Source organism: Ixodes scapularis, unplaced genomic scaffold (genome assembly GCF_016920785.2).
Source record: "Ixodes scapularis isolate PalLabHiFi unplaced genomic scaffold, ASM1692078v2 PGA_scaffold0__279_contigs__length_252992795, whole genome shotgun sequence".
In the NCBI taxonomy this organism is placed as follows: Eukaryota; Metazoa; Arthropoda; class Arachnida; order Ixodida; family Ixodidae; genus Ixodes; species Ixodes scapularis.
Genome location: NW_024609835.1, coordinates 124,801,260 through 124,820,241, shown reverse-complemented (window position 1 = coordinate 124,820,241; position 18,982 = coordinate 124,801,260). Strand labels below are relative to the sequence as shown.

The window sequence follows — 18,982 nt, the reverse complement described above, 5'->3', positions numbered from 1 at the left end:
CTTTTCTTTTTTTTTTTTTTTTTTACTAACCAGGAGAACATAATGGTGACATTCTTTCACGGAACAAACGTTCGCGCTATAAGCAGATCGGTGGTGTTTCTAGCGCGTATGCAAGCAACGGACTTCGCTATAGTAAAATATTCTTTCGTGAGCATTTTTTCTATAAAACAATGAAACTAAATCGAGTTTTGAGTTTGATGTATCTCTTGTGCATCAGCGCTAGATACGCAGAGAAAAATAGGCGGTTTTTTCCGCTCTTTTTTCAAGTGTTTGTGCTCACCCACCGAGACATGGCCCACCCCACTTTTTTAACGAATTTCCGGCGGTAGGGGGGTGGGCGATGACTCGGGATATTACGGTATATGTTTGATGATTAATTTATGTCTTAGAATGCTTAGTCCGAAATGAAATAGAGAATTGGTTTGAATTGCAAAGTTTTTCCATAACCCCCGTTGGTTCCTAGTATTGATTAATAAGGTGCCCACTATAATGTCTGCATGTTTCAGTTATGAGTTTGTACTTATGTTTGGCTATGGACGTCCAGCTTATCTATCCACGAACCCATCGCACTGCATGAGAATCAGGCTTGGACCTGCCGTGACTTGCAAATTTTTGCACTATCTGTGAGAGGCTATGGTCATACGTTTGATGTTTAATTTCTGTCCTGAATGCTGAATTAGTCCACAAAATAATATAAATCAAATTCCCCCCACCCCCCCCCAAAAAAAAAGAAAAAAATGAAAAATTTGGTTTTAAGCTTAGTTGTTTTTTTCTTCCTTTCCCCTCTAGAGTGTGTAAGAATGTGTAAGAACAGAGGAGAGATCGGTTTCATCTTTGCACTTCAAGCCCAAAGCTCATGACATGCTATCAATGTTAATTTCTATGTGCAGTCATGAAAAACTGTCCGAGAGAGTCCTTCATGACAATAATCCCATGCACAAGTTGTCGAAAGCGTTGCAGCTATGCGTAGGAGAGACGTTTTGACAAACTCAGTCATTCTCCCTCTAACTGTGGGCCAGCCTCCAGCAACCTTTCTCTTCAAAAAACAAAGATGTTTGCCTTAACGTGGTACATTGATTGAGGTGTTGCATGCTGTTCTGAACAAATTGGCTCAATCAAGGAATTCCCTAACGTTAAATAAAAAATGAAAAAAAATTGCGAACTATTTATTTTTTTGGTAAATAACCTATTGAACTCTACTTGTGTAGTCATGATCACAATTATTATGAATAATGAAGAAGGTTACAAGGACATCGATCTCTCTCCTAGTCTTGTATGTCATCTTTCAACAGCGCCACTATGGTCAGTTACAGGTTAAGAAAAGTTTTCAAGGGAAAGGAAGGCTGGGGTGGGGGAAGCAGATGGAACGCTGGAGTGTGGAGGAGGTTCCAGCCTTCCCTTCCTTCAAAAACTTTTTTTTTTTGCCTGTAACTGACTATAGGCCAGACAAAGAGAGAGTCTGCACAACACATAATTGTTTATTCTGGCTCAGCCTTCTTCACTACCAGAAAGAAAGGGGTGGTGTTTGCAAGGATCCAACTTGTTTTTGTAGGAAATGAGCAATTGTGCACTGACTTTGTCCAAAAGGTACTTGGGTGAAGTGATCAACCAGAAAGGAGAACGCTGGGAGATCCAGCTGAAAGGAGCCGGTTTGACGCCCTACTCTCGATCCGCTGACGGCCGGAAGGTGCTCCGAAGCTCCATACGTGAATTCCTCTGCAGTGAGGTAAGCTCTGGATGTCTGCATGCAAACTTTTAAGTGAATAAGTTATGGAAGCTGTAGCAAAACATCATTTTTCAAGCTAAATGTGTGCACTTTTGGAAACTACAGATCGTATTGGCTTTCGTAAACACTACCCACTTAGGGAATTTTTTTAAAATTTATTTTCACATACTACAACCTCATTTGTGGTCATTGCAGGGAGTGGGGGGACAACGGCTCACAGTAATGGTGAACAAAATAAACAAAACACCCTAGAAAATACTGAATAAGATATACCATGCATTAAGACAAAGAAGAACGCGTAATTGCTGATACAAAATCATTCTATGCAGGCATATGTGCATACCCCGTCGACATTATTCCACTGCCCAACCATACGTGGAAAGAAGGAATCTATAAAACAATATTATACTGAACTGGCACAATGTTAATTTTAAATGATGATATTGTCTAGTGTGTGAGATAGCGGAAAAGGGAATGTATTTAGTGCACCCAATATGCCACAGTCCTCATAACAATTCTATGTAACATTTTTAGGCGCACTATGGTGCACCTGAAAGCAAGACTCAGGTCCCAGAGAAATCATGGCGGTGGATGCGAAGCAAAGACATGTCGTCTGTTTTACTTGTTAAAAATGAATCTGACTGCCTTAACTAAAACAGAGTCAAGCAGATAAACATTGCTTTTTAGATATGAGTCTCGAACAAAGGATCCAAACTCTAAAATTGGCCTAACAAAGGTTTCATATGCAATTTGACCTTTTTGTTAGAACATTTCAAAGTACATTTAAAGGGACACTGACAGGGTATTTATGCTCGCCGAGGTTTTTAGTTGTACGTGACATATGAGAGCTCAACTACCCAGAACAGAATTTGCGGCTTGAAATTCTGTTCCTTTCCGCCCGAAAACCGCCGATCAAGAACTGGCCGGTTTGAGTCTCGCTCACTCTCTTTTCCGCGGTCACGGGCCGTTTTCTAAGGTATCGATGCGACCACCAAATTTAATCAAAGTCGTGGGTCACTGAAGGCACACCCTCAGTATTAAAAATAGAAAAAAATATGAAACCGATTTTTTGTGACTTCTAAAAAGCTGCAAATACGTTGATTGAAACAAAAAAAAGTTCCACAGACAACCGGAAGCATTCTGTGCGTTCGTCGTTTCACGTGTCGTGGGACTCGCGGGCACGGCGATGGCAGCGGACGACGGGCGTGGGACCTCTATTTCAGAACTGCCGTTCGCGGTACCGACGAATTCTGTCTACCTTTAAAAGAGAAATTTAGGACTGATCAAAAGAATTGGTATTCATCCCGTGCGACACGCCCGACCACCAAGCCGATTTGCACGAAGACGTCGCCGAGCCGTCGCACCCTTCTCGTGGCTGAAGACATCGCTCGCGCAAACGTCAAGCACGACGTGTCTACTTTGAGTTGAATATGCACGCGTACGATTTCTTTACTAGGTGCGAATGTCGCCAATGCGTGGTGCTTCCCGACTTCGACCCGGGAGTGCTTTTGCTAGAGGAAAATAAGCAGCAAACTTTCCAACTTACAGTTTATCGGCTGAATTATATTACTAAGGAAAGAGATCCGCCAGTAAAGAGACGCCCCAGTAGCTCAGTGAGAAAGACGTCCGCTTCACACGCGGTAGAACCAAGTTCGATCCCCCGTGAAACTTTTTTTTTTTTTTTACATTTTTTGATGTTTACATATTTCTTTTTTTACAATTATCACTGAAGAAACAAACAAAAAATAACAAACAAATGTTGTGGACGACACTTCGCTGAATTAAATGGTATGGGATTTCCTTTTTGACACCTGCGAACTCAATGTGATCACTTTCCACAAAATGCAAGGAGCATATAAATCAGGTAGTGTCCGCTTTCCGAGGTGCCCGTATATGTTCTACAGGAATTGCAGCCAGCCATTGGTCCCGATCCCGTTGATCTTTCGGAAACTCTGTCGCACTATGCCCCTTTTTTTTCGGACGCAGCACATGTGAGCCAGCTCTTCACGCAACATCTTGGGTGTATTCTTTTCGGAGCCGATCATGGAAATTCACCACGGGCGCTCACTACTCATCTCCAACTCCTCAATGTACAAAACAACTCATCTTGGAGTACAGAACAACGAGCGGAACAAACATAACTTCAAAAGAATCGCACGGCGAGCAGTTCCCGCACACCGCACCGCACGCCGCATGTCGTGTCGTCTGCTACGGAAAGGAGAAAAAAAAAAAAAACGCACGGTCGGGTGTAGCCACGTGACTTCCGCCACTCACTCTCTTCTCTCTAATTCTCCGACCTCCGTCGGGTTTCGGTTTCGGTTTCGAGCAGTTGTGTCTTTTGGCTTTATTAAAAAAATATGCTACTCTGTTGCAAAATATTAATTGGGTAGTCCTCCGACACCATAATGAAGCGCCTGGCAAAAAATTGAAAAAAAATTTTGGGGGGTGTCAGTGTCCCTTTAATGTGTTGTATTCTAGCTAAACACACGAGAGGATATAGAGCCAATGTGCTTGTCTATGTTGGGAATAAAGAAAATGCCTAAATATATAAACTATTTAACTTTATTTAAAGCAACCTCATCAGCTCCGTAGCTAAAATCCAAAAATGATTTTTTGTTCGTAAACCTCATAAATACAGGCCTTGTCAAAGTTTGTTTTCATTTGCCATTTATTACTTCAATTAAAGAAACACAGAAAGAATCACTTACATAAGTCGTGTCAAATTATACAAGATGCAATTCTTTGGCATAAAGACAGATTTTAACCAGTATGTTTACTACAATATTGCAGAAATAAGAAGTTATAGGTGCATGTTCAGAATGTTATGGCACCGTGAGAAAAGTTTGAAACTCTGGGGACATAACGTAAAGAAGACAATTAGGATTGTGCTAACATTTGAGTTTTGGAATAGTAGTTTCGAATAATATGCTATTCAATATTCGCTTCTAGATGAACTGCAATGCTGCAAAACGACTTAGTTTTCGCGAGGACCTGATTTTTGCGAATTTCGCGAATCGCCTACAATTTGCGAAAAATAGGTCCCGCAAACAATTCTGGTAAAATGTAAACACATTGGAATCTATATTGAGATCTAGACGGTAAACACATTGGAATCCATATTGAGATCTAGACGGCGGTTTTAAAAGCGCAAAGGACTAAAAAGAGAAGGAGGGTACAGGACAGAGCGCTTTTCGGTGCAAAAGGTACAAATGAATTCTGATGCTATATTGAGATGCCACCGCGTCGCGAAAATAAGAACCTGCGAATTATTCCAAAACTTTAGCTTTGACCTAAATCGTGAAATATTGAGCTCGCAAAAAATAAGTCGTTCACAGTATTCACGCGCATTTTGCAAAGTGTTGATCGCGGCTGGTTAGCCCTGTTGAGCACGCTTTTTACCAATCACCTGTGCGGTGCAGGGAAGCAACACCCTCAAAGCTCGTTTTCATGGGTGGTGCTCCTCCTCAATGCACCGGTGCTCGGTAAGGAGCGCGCTCAATGGGGCTAATCCTTTGAGATCAACAGTTCAAAAGGTACAAATATCGTCGTCGCGTGGTTAGGATAACCAGCTGGGCATTTCTATAGGTTTCATTTTATGTCAAATGTGTAGTTTACTTGCCATCCCAATGTAGACATTGAACTTTCTGAGGCCACCCATATAGCTAGATTGAAATTAACTTAGGTAGCTCAGAAATGGAGAAGTGGAAGCTTGGGAACAACCTTTACAAGTTCAGCTTGGTTTTCATCTAATTAAGTGTGGTGCAATAGTAGAAGGTGTAAAGATACTACTCTATATTATTTGAAAATATTCGGCCATAACCATTATCTATTTTGAATTTACTTTGAACTTAAATTCCACTATACACACATGCCTAAAAACAAGTTAAGGGGGGACACTACCCAGAAAAAACAATTTCTGCAAAAAGAAGTTAATTTCGAAAAATGTCATATTTACATCCGCCAACATCTAGAGAGTATTCCCAGAAAGTTTCATTAGTTTACACTGCATAGTTTAATTTTTAGAAATTATGTTCGGTCCACCGACGCTAAGGAAAAGGTAGAGGTTGGAGCACTTTGAACACATTTTTCCCCATTCCACTTGTTGGCACAAATTTCGCTTTAGGAAAACTATCATTTTGTTATTATGTAACCTGAATTCATTTTTATGAGTTTTTCTGGAATTAAATTTTAAGAGGAAGATAGCTATGAGCTTTTATTTTTGTGATTATTTATGTTTAAGAATAAAAATTTTGGACAAAGGATGGACCTTTAAAAAACAGTATTTGTGTGGCTTTTTTGTCATGAAAGATGGTATAATATAGAAATATAGCTCCATAGCTATCTGTTCTGAGCTGTCCTAAAGCAATATAATACATGAAAACAACGAATTATCAGTAATTTCAAAGAGGTTGTTTTCCTATGCAGACAGGCCCACCTCCATCTTTGAACATTTGCAATTTTTTATTTTGCAATTTGGCAGAAATGTTCTGAACATCAACAGAAACAAGCCCTGTAAATGACATTTAAATCAGACAAGTGGTTCAAACGTTCACTTTTTTGTTGTCACCAGTTCCGCCAAGGAACTGGCTGCATTTCACAGGCGAGTTGCTTCCCATATTGCAAGTGGACAGTATGATGGTCAATATATTTATTAAGCAGTGAACTAACATTTTCAACTCTCCCGCTATATAAAAATTGTGAACTAAATTATGTAAAGCATTGTAGAATTGTTGCACGTTCACATAAGATAAGGAATTCCTTATTTTATTAATATCTAAATATGCATTCCGTCATGGTTTTCTAACTGTTGACGTATCAAGAAACCGTGGGACGCTATGTTTCCAGGCAATGCACCACCTTGGCATTCCTACTACACGAGCAGGGACGTGCATCTCGTCGGAGACTCTGGTGTCGCGCGACATGTTCTACGACGGACATCCCAAGGATGAGAAATGTTCCGTCATTCTTCGTATTGCCCCTACGTTCCTCAGGTTTGTTACCAAATACTAGCTTTGACTTTGTAGGCCAGTGGTTCTCAAATGGGGGTCCACGGACCTTTTGGGGTTCCTGAAGGCCTCCTTATGGGGAGCGTCACATGAGGCTGACGTTGCACCTTTCTGAAGCAGCGCGGTGACGTCGAGCTTTGCGATAGAGGCACAGAGGAAATACTCAAACGCTCAACAACTTTGACACTGGCTCTGTAACGGGGGTTGCGGAGGAAATTCTCAATCTACAAACACTCCCCTACTCCGACGCTGGCAGCGCGTATGGTGTGAACCCTGCATTGGAGTTCCTGAAGCCCTCGACCATCAATCAAGCCGAGTGATAAAACTTTTTTTTTATTAATGCTAGCTGTCTTATAGAGCTAAATAATACACCAAACCATGTGCAGTCAGTAGAGTTGATTATTTTCCGTTTGAGAGTTGGTTTGCCCACAGTTCGTTTTCTTTAATTACCCTTTTGTCATTGTAATCTTCCAATACACCCCTCTGCCCATGGTGGATGGGGCGGTCCCATAGGGTCTCGAAACATCAGTGGTTGAGAACCACTGCTATAGACTGCTTGGGTGTACAGTAGGAAGCACAGATTTGTACACTGTCCGTCCAAACTGCAAACAGTTAATATGGCAGCAATAAAACAAGAACAGGAACCATCAGGTGCCCGACAGAACAATCCTGAAGCTGCCATGGATTTAGTCAGCCTGGAAAACCCAGGGAAATGTCAGAATGGAAAACATGTGGATAGCTGTCACTATATCATCCTACTCAATTTGTAACACTCCTCTGCAGCTTGTGTCTGATAAATATCTTGGTGTACGTATTACTTCTAACATGTCATGGAAAGCTCATACTGATCACATCATTGCCAATACTAATTTTATGCTTGGATATCGAAAAAGAAACTTCTCTTGAGCCCCTATGTTCTTAAAACTAACTTTATACAATGCACTATAGTCCGTAGCAACTCAAGAAGGTAGGGTGAGGGTAAGACGAGCTGCGGAGGAGGAAGCAGATGGAACGCTGGAGGAGAGAGGGGAAACCTCCTCTTTAGCGTTCCGTCAGCTTCCTCCTCCCCGGCCATCTTTACGCGCCCTACCCTCTTAAGTTGCAACAGACTATAGTTTGCTTAAAACTCGAGCATGCCGCAGCAATCTGGGATCACGGTCAAACAGCGCTTATGAATAACATCAAAGCCATGCAAAATTGTGCAGTATGTTTAATATTCCGTAACTATCATCGCACAGCTAGTGTCCCATCAATGAAACCCACTCCCTCTTCTTTCACCATACCGAAAAATATGACGTCTATTTTTTTCTTACAAAATTTATCATTCTAATGCCTTACTGAAGGACTCACTTTTTCTCAACCCATTTTTTATATTGCAGTGCATCAGTCATACCTCATTGCGAAACTTCAGCGTACATAGACTCCTTTATTCGTAGAACATCTGATTGGAACCATTTTCCGGCATCTTTAGTAAATATATGCCATCCATTGATTTTCTTAACAGTACATTGATTAATCACTTTTGCTAAAACATATTAGGCTGAACTATTTTTTTACTTTCCAGTAAGTGAAAAAAACTGAATGTCTGCAGACCAACTTTGAAGCTCTGAAACGAGAATACGTTTGGTCTATTTTGCCCTGTGAAACAGACAGCATCAATAAAGAAAATTAAGTTTTATTGCTCAGCTTGACTGATGATCGAGGGTTTTGGGGACCCAAAGAAGGCCTTCGGTGAAACCGAGGGGCCTACAAATCCCCATTTGAGAACCACTGAACTATGAGGGTGGATAACACATATTTATGTCAAGCACTTTGTTCCTTTCATAAAATGGTCTGTATTAAGTTCCTTATCTTCCTGTTATTGGTCAATACACCTTCATAAAAGGTTTTTAATTTATTATTTTTATCTCCTTGCTATTTGTTAATATAGGATTTCATAAAATGTACTTAATGAATTATCTTTATCTCCCCTTTGATTATAAAAAAACAGCTACGTTTGGTTTATTTGGAATGCCCGATTTCACCTTGATCATAAAGTTAAGGTTGCACTATGCTACTAGTACTCTTTCCTTGATACCTTATCATGAAGAATACTATAGTGTTGATGCTGCGAACTGTTGCGTTGTGCATCTCAGGTTCGGATCCTTCGAGATATTTAAGACATTGGATCAGTTCACGGGAAGGGTGGGCCCAAGTGTCGGTCGGAAGGATATTCTCATTCAGCTGCTTGACTATTCCGTCGAAACCTTCTTTCCAAAGGCAAGTATAATTTTTGCGAACACTCACTTCTAACTATGAATAATAAATGTGATGAATACAATGCTCTGTGATGTGTGATATTTGTTATCCTCTACAAAAACGTAATGTGTTTTGTTAACTCTTACCTTTGGATATGTGTCTTTCTTATCTCAGTTCTGTCTGCTCTTTAATAATTATGAGCATAATGAAAATCAATATTTTCTTTGAAACATCTGAACTAGGCTACCATTGGGGGTAAGGAGAAAAGTTACGAGCGCGTAAATGCAGGAAAAACTAATCATAAATGACATCATTGCACAGTTTGAAAGGAAGTTGTTTTCTGTTTTGCTGAAATGGAAGACTGATCTTTTGGGGAAGAAGTGCCAGATCGTTAAACTAATCTTAGGTTCAGGTGCAAACCCTGGACCTAAGGATAGTTTGCACGATCCCACAAACATGCTTGTGGGATTGTGCTTGTTCTGACAGAACAGCATTTGACTCACTAATCCTCAAACGCCTCACAGCAGATTCCTTTGAAGAACTGCTGTTTTTTTGTTGTTGTTTTTTTGTCCACAGTCAATTAGCTTGATGTTTTATATAATGCAATGTTGTAATTATCACAAAATGCCGAGCATCCGCCCAGTCTACAATAAGCGCCCACCCCTCAATTTCGTAACATTCGGAAAATACTCAAAGGGCACATATTGGTGACCTAAGAAGTGCCCATCTCCCAGTTTTACATGATTATACCTCCAAATTTTTAGTAGGTGCTTGCTCAGGATTTTACGGTAATTTCTGCAGCAAAGAGCATTCAGTTGAGACAATCTGTGACGAGTGTTGAAGTTGTCAATTTTTATGCAGATCTACCTTGAGCATGGCAATGATAAGGAAAAGATGTACATCGAGTTCTTCAAAGAAGTGATTAAGAGCACTGCATCTCTTGTTGCTAAATGGCAATGTGTGGGATTTTGTCATGGGTAAGAGATAAATTTTATCAATAGAAATTTTGGTGTTGCTATCGTATGCTCAGATTGTATTTAGTGCTTTTGCCTCTTGATTTGCTTGATTAATTTATTTCCCTCGAAACTGCACTCACCTTTCAGTGTATTGAACACCGACAACATGAGCATCCTGGGCTTGACACTCGATTACGGTCCTTTTGGTTTTATGGATCGGTTTAATCCCGATCACATCTGCAACACATCAGGTAAGTATTACACAGAGTGTTCCACTAACAAATGAAAGTAGTGTTATAAAAACAGCACTTAAAGAAATTATTTTTTCATCTAATGTTACTGACTGCAGTGGACATCAGGTTACAAGTGTAAAGCGATAATTATCAAATAATTACCCAAAAAATGAGACGTTTACAATGCTCTGTAATACTGAATTAGAGCGCAGCTCTTGAGGAGGAGAGCTTTTGGAGGAGAGGGTATCCCCCCCTCCTCCTCCCCTCCTCTTTTGATGCCCCCCCATTTAGCGGGAAAGTTTCGCTTAATTTCTTGCTAAATTTAGTGGGGAATTTTTTCTGCTAAAACTTTTCACTGAATTTAGCAGGGAATTTTTTCAGCTAAAGTACTTTTCCAGCAGGGAAACTTTTTCGCTGAATTTAGCGGGGAATTTTTTTCGCTAAGTTTAGCGGAGAAATTTTTCGGCTAAACATAGCGGGAAAATTTTTCCGCTATATTTAGCAGGAAAATTTGCCCGCTAAATTTAGCGGGGAATTTTTCCCGTTAAATTTAGCAGAGAAATTTTCTGCTAAATTTAGTGGTGAAATCTTCCCGCTAAATCTAGCGGGGAATTTTTTCCGCTAACTTTAGCGGGGAAATTTTTTCGCTAAATTTAGCGCGGAAACTTTGTGGAAACTTTCCCGCTAAATTTAGCAGGGAAATTTTCCCACAATGCAATGCACGGTCACGCCTGCTTGCATTATTCTCATAAGGCAGCGTGCGTGGTTACGCCGACAGCGACGCCGCTCCAGCCGGAAACGGGCGCCTAAGAGCTGTGCTCTAAAATCTACTACCGTAAAATACCAGGGGAGTGCCCATCCCACTATCACTAAAAACTGAGTTAATCTAGACATGGGTACTTGCCCGGTCAAATCGGACTCTTAACGTATAATTTGCACAATTGCCAAGTTTGGTAAATGTTAATGTGGGCACTTCTGTGGTATTTTATGCTAAATAATTTTATATTCACCTTTGATGGCACATTTCAATTAGAGATGTGTTTCCCATGTTAAAACTATGGCATAGGTGTTAGAATTAAAGACAATTTTGTTTGTAGCCTGCACAAACATGCAATCATTGATCTTCCTAGTTTTTTGTAAGTTTTTTTTTCCACATGTGGATGTGGAATGTGCAGTGTGGCACCAAGATAGGTGGTAAAGTTTGGTGTTTGACACTAATCTGTAAGAGTAGTAAATTGCAAATTTAAGAAGCACATGACATGTTTACTGTGTCACAGATTTCCGTCCTTGAATATCATTGGCTTCATAAGCTCTGTTATATATTTGCATACTTTTCTTTCAGATGATGGGGGAAGGTATACCTACATAAAGCAGCCAGAAATTTGCCTTTGGAATTTGAGAAAATTTGCGGAAGCAATACAGGGGGCTGTACCACTTTCAAAGACACTTCCGCTGTTGGATGCATATTCTCTGGAGTATGAAACCTGTTTTCTGGCAGAAATAAGGAACAAGTTTGGACTCTTTCAGAAAGACCCAGCAGAAGACAAGTGAGACATATATTATTTGCCGCTACTACATTAAAAAAAACATTCCAAATGTTTTTAGATGTAGTTTTTGCCTCAGTAAACTTCAAGTTTATCAGTTTTGTAAATGCTGTTTAGCATAATACATTCCCATCAAGGTTTCAGGAAGCTTTTCACCCAAACTAGTTCTTGCTTATGGCTCTAAAATGGACAGTAGCTTTAAATATTCTGGGCATGAATGTGCTTCACTAAGGCTATATTAGCTGTTACCTAAAATTTGCTTATTGGAAGTTTTTTACCATACCAAAAAATATGGAGTAAAGTGTGGAAATAAAAAGTTGCAATAGTTTAGTCTAGAGAATTTAAGTTCCCTACAACATAGCCAACAGAAAAACAAACCAAAAATCTTATAACTAATATTCTGTTTTTTGGATAAGTCCGAAAAACTGAAAAGCACCCGCTGATAAAATTTTCGTCAATTCGGATTTATCCGATAAACTCCAAACCCTTATGTGCCGATGCCACTTCCTCCCCCACGAGAAAGAAAAAAGTAAAAGACTTACAATTTGATCAGCGCAGGGTCAATGGTCCTGATAAAATGCCACCATAATTATCTTTAAAATCTCGGACCATTCTCAAAAGGTGTCTTACCGCTTGTCTTGTCAAGGTTGATTCAGGGCAACAGGTCATTGTACATCCAGGTCACGACAAAAGCTACTCTTTTGGTTTCCAGTTCAGGCTATACGATTTGTGATTTAGAGAAAGGAGAGGGTATGTTTTTTGGGGGTAACAGTGAAAGCTACGGACCATAGAGATTGTATAAAATAGAGAAGAGGTGCAGTTGAAACTTCTCTATTACATCCTTAACCACTCCACCGCGGCTGCGGGCTAGATTGATGGAATAGGATGGGATGACTACGAGCTTCCTAGCAACAACCTCCAGGAGTTTATTGATTTTGAGGTATCGATGTTTAAGCAACACTTCTGTGCAACTTTCATCATGAGACAAATTAGTATTGCCAATGGCAATGGCACCAATGCCAAATTCAGCTGAAGAAAGTTTAATGGATACAAGCGCGTTTTATTTTTTATCTGGCAAACGTTTACATCCGGTTATTATTTATTTATTTAGTTTTAATAAGAAACACTGCGAAATTGAACTCTGAATTTGGAGAATTGGGAATCAAACAAATATAAACTCCGAATCTTTAGCAAAGAATAAACTCCAAAAATCACCCTCCGAATTTGATGAAAATTAAACCCTGAAGACATGAAACCCTACTTATAACCTATGTTATAAATATTAGGCATGTGCAAATGGGAGTGTTCGAGTTTGAAGCGAATAATAGTTTTGGCCAAGTAACGTACTTCGTCCCTCGAACACATCCGAATCTGGAAGCAATCTGTTTACAATAGAAGCTATACGTTTATTCAGTGTGTGGTTCGCACCAACCTGAAGTACACAAAGTGACTCTCAGTTGATCGTGGCAATCGCACGATTCTGATAAAGTGTAAATGTTCATCACTTGCGACAGAAATCATAACTGAATGGGGACGTCATAAAAAAAAGTTCTTACCTCTTGATTTTGGTTCTCTTCGGGAAGGCCAGCCGACTGACATATCGCGACTGAGAAGTCTAGGCCTTCTCAACCAATAACGACCACAACAGAGCAGTCGTGCGCGAACAGCCGTCACCGCCAAACGGACAACGTATCGGCGTTCAGAGTTCTACGAATCCTCCGGAGAAGTCACTCCCCGCGAACATTCACCGACCGCACACCGCAACCCTCTAGCCCCTCGGGGCGACTGCCGGCCGCGGCCCGCCGCCGCCGCCGCCGTGGGCGACTCGGCACGAGCCTCACAAACCCGCGAATCCGCTGCGAGCATCGAATGCGACGTCATCACGTGTCATTTACGTCACCCTACCAAAGAAGACGTGAAGCGCCGTCCACGAATTTCTCGGGGCACGGAAGCACTGTGAAGGCTGTCACTAGCGGCGTTTTGGTTGCGTTTTGACTACACTGAAGGAAATGCAACTGTAATAAACCAAAATGTGGTTTACGTTCTTTCCCGAGGAGTTTTAAAGGACATAAGCTCTCATTTCGCTGCTAGACCTAGATACGTTACGCACTCATTCGCCTCGGAGGGAGAGCGCCTCTTCACGCCTTCGACGCGCGCGCCATCTGGATTCTTGAAAAGTTCCTATCGGAGATAAAATTCGAGGAGCGCTCCCTCTTAAACAAGAACCCAGCTGAACTCGTGAAGGTTGTTCCCAAGCTTCCACTTGTCCATTTCTAGCTAAGTTTATTTTAACATAACTGTATAGTATACTTATTGACTGCAGCCTCAGAGAGTTCAATGGCTATTTTGGGATGGCAAGTAAGTGATGCATTTGACATAAAATTAAACCTATAAAGATACCCAGCTACACCTAATCGAGAGGATTAATAAATATTCTTGCCATATGCAAATCTCTTCAATCATGAATGATTGACGCAAGTTTTCAGGGCATCTCTGCCTAACTTGCACTCGCGCATAATAGCCAGTTTAGTTCTTGAAATTTTTACTGCAATGTAGATATCAACATTCATGAAGTTCCAATTTCTTTTTAAATAAACGAGGCCCACGCATGTGCCATCCCGATTTAAAGTGTGTTTAACCTAAGCACGCGGTTGCGACTTTTGTACCTTTCGAAGTGTTGATCACGGCGCGCTAGCTTTGCTGAGTGCATTTCCTACTGAGCACAGGTGTACTGCGGGGAAGCAACACCCACGGAACCAAGCTCCACGGGTGGTGCTTCTCCACAGCGCACCGGTGCTCGGTGTGGGGCGCACTCAACAGGACTAACCTGCCACGACCAACACTTCGAAAATTATGAATACCGCAGCTCATCTGGAAGTGAATATTGAATAGTGTATAGTTTAAAACTACTATTAGGAAATTCTAATATTTGTACAATCGTAATAAATATTGTGCCACGCAAAACAGTCACAATTTAAAATGAGAGAAACAAAATATATGCAATGTAAATACAGTTTAATGACAAGAAAAATAACCCAACTAGGAAGCTGTTAAGCACGTGTTTTAAACCAAAAACCTGTCTTGGTCGAAAAAAACAAAAAATCTTGGCATGGATGAGTGATGGTTGAGACAATCCACATACAGAGATGTCAATATATTACTGAATAGCTTTGTGGTAATTCTTTTTCAGAGTGCTCATCACATCCTTTTATGACGCGATGGAGGCTACAGGAGCGGACTTCACACGGTCATTTCGATGCCTGAGCACCCTGTGCGTGCCTGGCCACGACCAGCATGAATCCAGCAAGGATGCCCTGAAGGCAGCCTTACTGTCCTGCTGCAGCACACACAGCGACCTGATGACTCACTTCAGGACACTCTCTAGCACAAGGTTTGGCTAGTTTTTGAACTCTTGAAAAGGATGGATTGAATTACATAGTGACCTCTGTAGAGCTCAGGAAACCATAATTCAAAGGATCTAGGAGAACTCGTCACAACCATCCCGTCGTTGGTTAACTCGTCAAATGATATAATTTGTTGTAGGTTATAATTGCTCAGAAATAGATTGTGGTAGTGGGTGACTTGGAAAAATGACAAATCATCTTGGCATTCTTACAGGTTGTTCATTTGATATGTGACTCAAGTTGATAGTGATCTACAATGTGGGTAAAGAGCCATTTTGCATGATTAGGGAAAGACATAGTTTTTATGGGTATGTTGTGGAAAAGAACTGCATAATGTATGCACTGGGTTTCGTCTAACTTTTCCCTATCGCTTGCTGTTGAATGTTCATGGCCTTCAATAAAACATTTGGGCCTTCGGCAAAATTTTGCATGGTAGACTGAATGTGGTCATCTGGATTCAAGCTGTCCCTGCCAAGTGGCAACACAAAAGAGAAGAAAAGCCCCACATGAATAGTTCTTTAAAAGATAAAATCGTCACTATCAGTTTCCTACTGCAGCTCTACATATATCACCTAGTACAGGATGCACTCTGCAACTTTTGACAAGTTTCATTATGGTTGATAGGTTCCAGAAAGTGGGCCTGCTCCCACTTGTATTACATCTAAAGTATCTTGGAGTATTTTATAATGATTAAGGCATACAGTCGAACCCGGATATATCAAATTCAAAGGGGATCGTAAAATAGTTCGATATATGAATAATTCGATATACAAAAACAATGTTATATTAAGCTCGAGTTAAAATTTCCTGGCGTCTCTGCTAATACCGAAGGTCGCGACAAACGAGAGCTTACATAATGCCATCCAAGAGCTGCTAAATACAGTAGAGCGTAGTAGGCGGGGACTGCAAACACCGCCCCACTTACACGCGCGCCTGGCTGGGACCTCCACACAGCATAAACAACGAAACACAAAAATAAAAAAGAATAATAGAAAAACTGAAAAGCAAGATGCATTAAAAAAAATCTCTTGATCCATAGAAAAAAATTAAGCAAGCAACAAAAAAAACTCACTAAACGCAAACAGCAAAAAAAAAAACAAAAAAAAACAGGCAAAGCATTAACGGCAAAAGAAAAAAGAAAGCTCAGTAAATTCAGGCAACAAAAAAAGAAAAGTGAAAAAAAAACTGGTATAGCAATAATGGCAAAAGGAAAAGGTAAACAAAGAAGGCATTCAAAGTGCGATTGTACAACCGTTGTTGTCAACACACTTGCCAAATACTTTTTTTTTTTTTGCTTATTTTATTTTGAGGTTAGGGAGTCACGCAGCATCAGCAGTGTTCAGTGAAAGGGCGCAGGCTACCGTTCCGATAGCGGGCACTCCCTGCTCTTCCTACAAGCGGGCATAGTGTCCTTCCATAGCCTCCTGGGCCCGTTTTCTCGAATGCGAACCGTGGGTTAAAGTTAACTATTGTCCCTAGAAGGGGGAATTCTAGGTCACGTGACTGGGAGAGCAGGGGCGCCGAGGGAGGAACAGTACCTGCAAGCAAAATGGCCGCGACCTTCGCTTAATGAGGGCTAATAGTTCTGCTTGGTTCTGCTGAACGTTCATTTCGATCCGGCTGTTATATTAATGACGAACCATCAACCTATTAGCACGTCAAGCAAAGCGGTAGTTCAGAGGGACTACTAAACTAACCGACGGCAGCATTCCGCGAACGCATCACTCTTCAGTAGTCCGGGATCCAAGACATATGACGGTATATAAGCCTTGCAGGTGTTTTTATGGTGAGTAAAAAAATGTTTTGCGAACGAGTGTTGGTATATATTTATACTAACACGTTTAATTTGTTACACTATGCACACCAACTCGTGAGCAGCGATTACTTTGCGGAGAAAGGGGGTTATCCTCGATAAAGACTTCGTTCCGGGTGAGCAGCTGGGACATTGTAGTGTTTTTTGTTCGCAGTGCGCCGACAGTATGCCGACAGCATCGAGGTTTCTACATATCTCCGGTGGCCAGCAATTCAACGGTGACGAGAAGCTTAGCTTCTCGTCACCGGTGGATCGGTTGGGCAAACGGAAGAGAGGGCAAACAGTTGAGATCAGCAGGAATCGCAGAAACGTGCCTCGCAAGGAACATAAACGAGACTACAGCATTGGCGTTGCCAGACTGGAAGGCACACGGGAAAGTTATGCATTGTTTATGGCGAAACATATTCAAGGAAATGTTTCTTACATTTTCGAACATTCGTCTACAAACTCTAGCATAGTAGCTAAAATTTCTTCGTACCATCTGAAGCAAATAAATTGGACTTCAAGTGCAACGTTACTATATTTTGACTTAAAATACCATACTAGATCGATAACAACCAGCGGAAAATGAGGATAAACAAAATGACTGGCTTGTTTCACCGATAGATGCATCTTACTGGCCAATCAAAAATAATTTTTTTTTTTTTTTATATCTAGCCGTTTATTGCAGTACCTAGGTACTTTTTCCTTCCTAGGCACCGTGGTTTACCAAAATGGGTTTATCATCGCTTCGAGAAAACCGGCCCTGGAGGCTATGGTCCTTCCCCTGACTTTTGCCACCGTCAATTCTTTTTTTTTTGTTGTTTTTTACAGCTGTTCTTTTGTTGGGTATCTTTTAGCGTGTATGCTGGCTTGGCGGTCTGCCAGCCACCCAAGGCAAGCGATGTGCTCGCCACCGGCACAATCAGATCGCGTGAAAAGCAACGGGAGGCCGGCCTTCGGTCGCTACGAGTGTCCCCGCAATGGGAGTTCAGTACAAAAAGACAATGTTCCTATAGTATTACATGTAATTTTCAAGGGGATGTTTGGACTGTTTGATATAAACAATAATTCGAAATACCCAAGAGTGATATAACCAGGCACCACTGTATATACAAGCAAGGGAGGCAGGTGGATGAGGAGGTAGAGAAAAATGTTTGGGGGCACCTGCCTGCCTTGGCCCCTGCCTAATGTACCGGTATTCTATATTTTGATAATATGTAAAATGGCCAACTATGGTACTTGATATTTACTAAATGGCAGTATGGGTTATATTTATATATCAACCAGAACAGGGAATGTGAAATGCTGCCATCATGACAAAAAGGCAGACAGCGCACAGTAAACGGGGACTAAAGGAAGTGCAAACAGGACAAGCGCTGCCATCATCCACATCCACATCTCTCTATCAGTATTATCTGTTGTGCGGTAATTTAGTAATGCAACACCATTTCTTGGATGATATATCTGATAGTTTCAGTAATTCCTTACTGTTTATAGATGACTTATGAGAGATGAATTGTTTGCTCTGAAACTGTAAATGTTAACTATATAATTCATAATAAAAAAAAAGAAGAAAAAAAAAACGGATAAATGAATACAGATATTTCTTGGAAGCTGCTTAAGGAAAAACACACCTATGTGGATGCCAACTTGTTTGACACTTCCATTTGCTTTCTCATCAAGATAAAATTATACAATAGAAAAAAATTGGGGCTCTAATTTACGCAGTAAAGGTGGTTGGCCAGCGAAGCTGTGGTATCACCTGCAACGATTGCCCACTGCACTATACTAGACCCTTTTCATGGCAAATGTCACCAGGTGGAGCTTTAGTCTTTGACATGCCAAAGAACTTCCAGTTTATAAAAACAATGAACAAAGCCTTCTAACACTGCTGCTTGAAATGTCGATGAAACGTTTAACCACCAATTCTCCAGGTGAACACCAAAAGAATGAAGGAGTGCAGGATCTGTTAAAAAATTTCAAGTATTCATAGAAAGAAACTTGCCTCCTCTAACTCGTTAAATTGTCCGGCCGAAGGCCCTCGTTAAATCTCCAACTTTGATGTATGTATAGCATTTAT

General features: G+C 40.9%; 1 protein-coding gene across 6 annotated transcripts in view; it reads left to right on the top strand.

The window, feature by feature from the left end:
- LOC8053966 (protein adenylyltransferase SelO, mitochondrial) overlaps positions 1-18,982 on the top strand; it is a 74,380-nt gene that overhangs the window by 23,966 nt on the left and 31,432 nt on the right. For all 6 annotated transcript variants that reach the window (XR_006077605.1, XM_029973903.4, XM_029973898.4 and 3 more), the window contains exons 2-8: positions 1,588-1,726; positions 6,572-6,717; positions 8,868-8,991; positions 9,832-9,947; positions 10,074-10,177; positions 11,502-11,706; positions 14,894-15,094. Coding sequence is in view for 5 of the 6 variants with exons in the window: in XM_029973903.4 (XP_029829763.3) it covers positions 1,588-1,726; positions 6,572-6,717; positions 8,868-8,991; positions 9,832-9,947; positions 10,074-10,177; positions 11,502-11,706; positions 14,894-15,094 (1,035 nt within the window). In the remaining variant the exon portion in view is untranslated. The remainder of the gene's footprint in view (positions 1-1,587; positions 1,727-6,571; positions 6,718-8,867; positions 8,992-9,831; positions 9,948-10,073; positions 10,178-11,501; positions 11,707-14,893; positions 15,095-18,982) is intronic.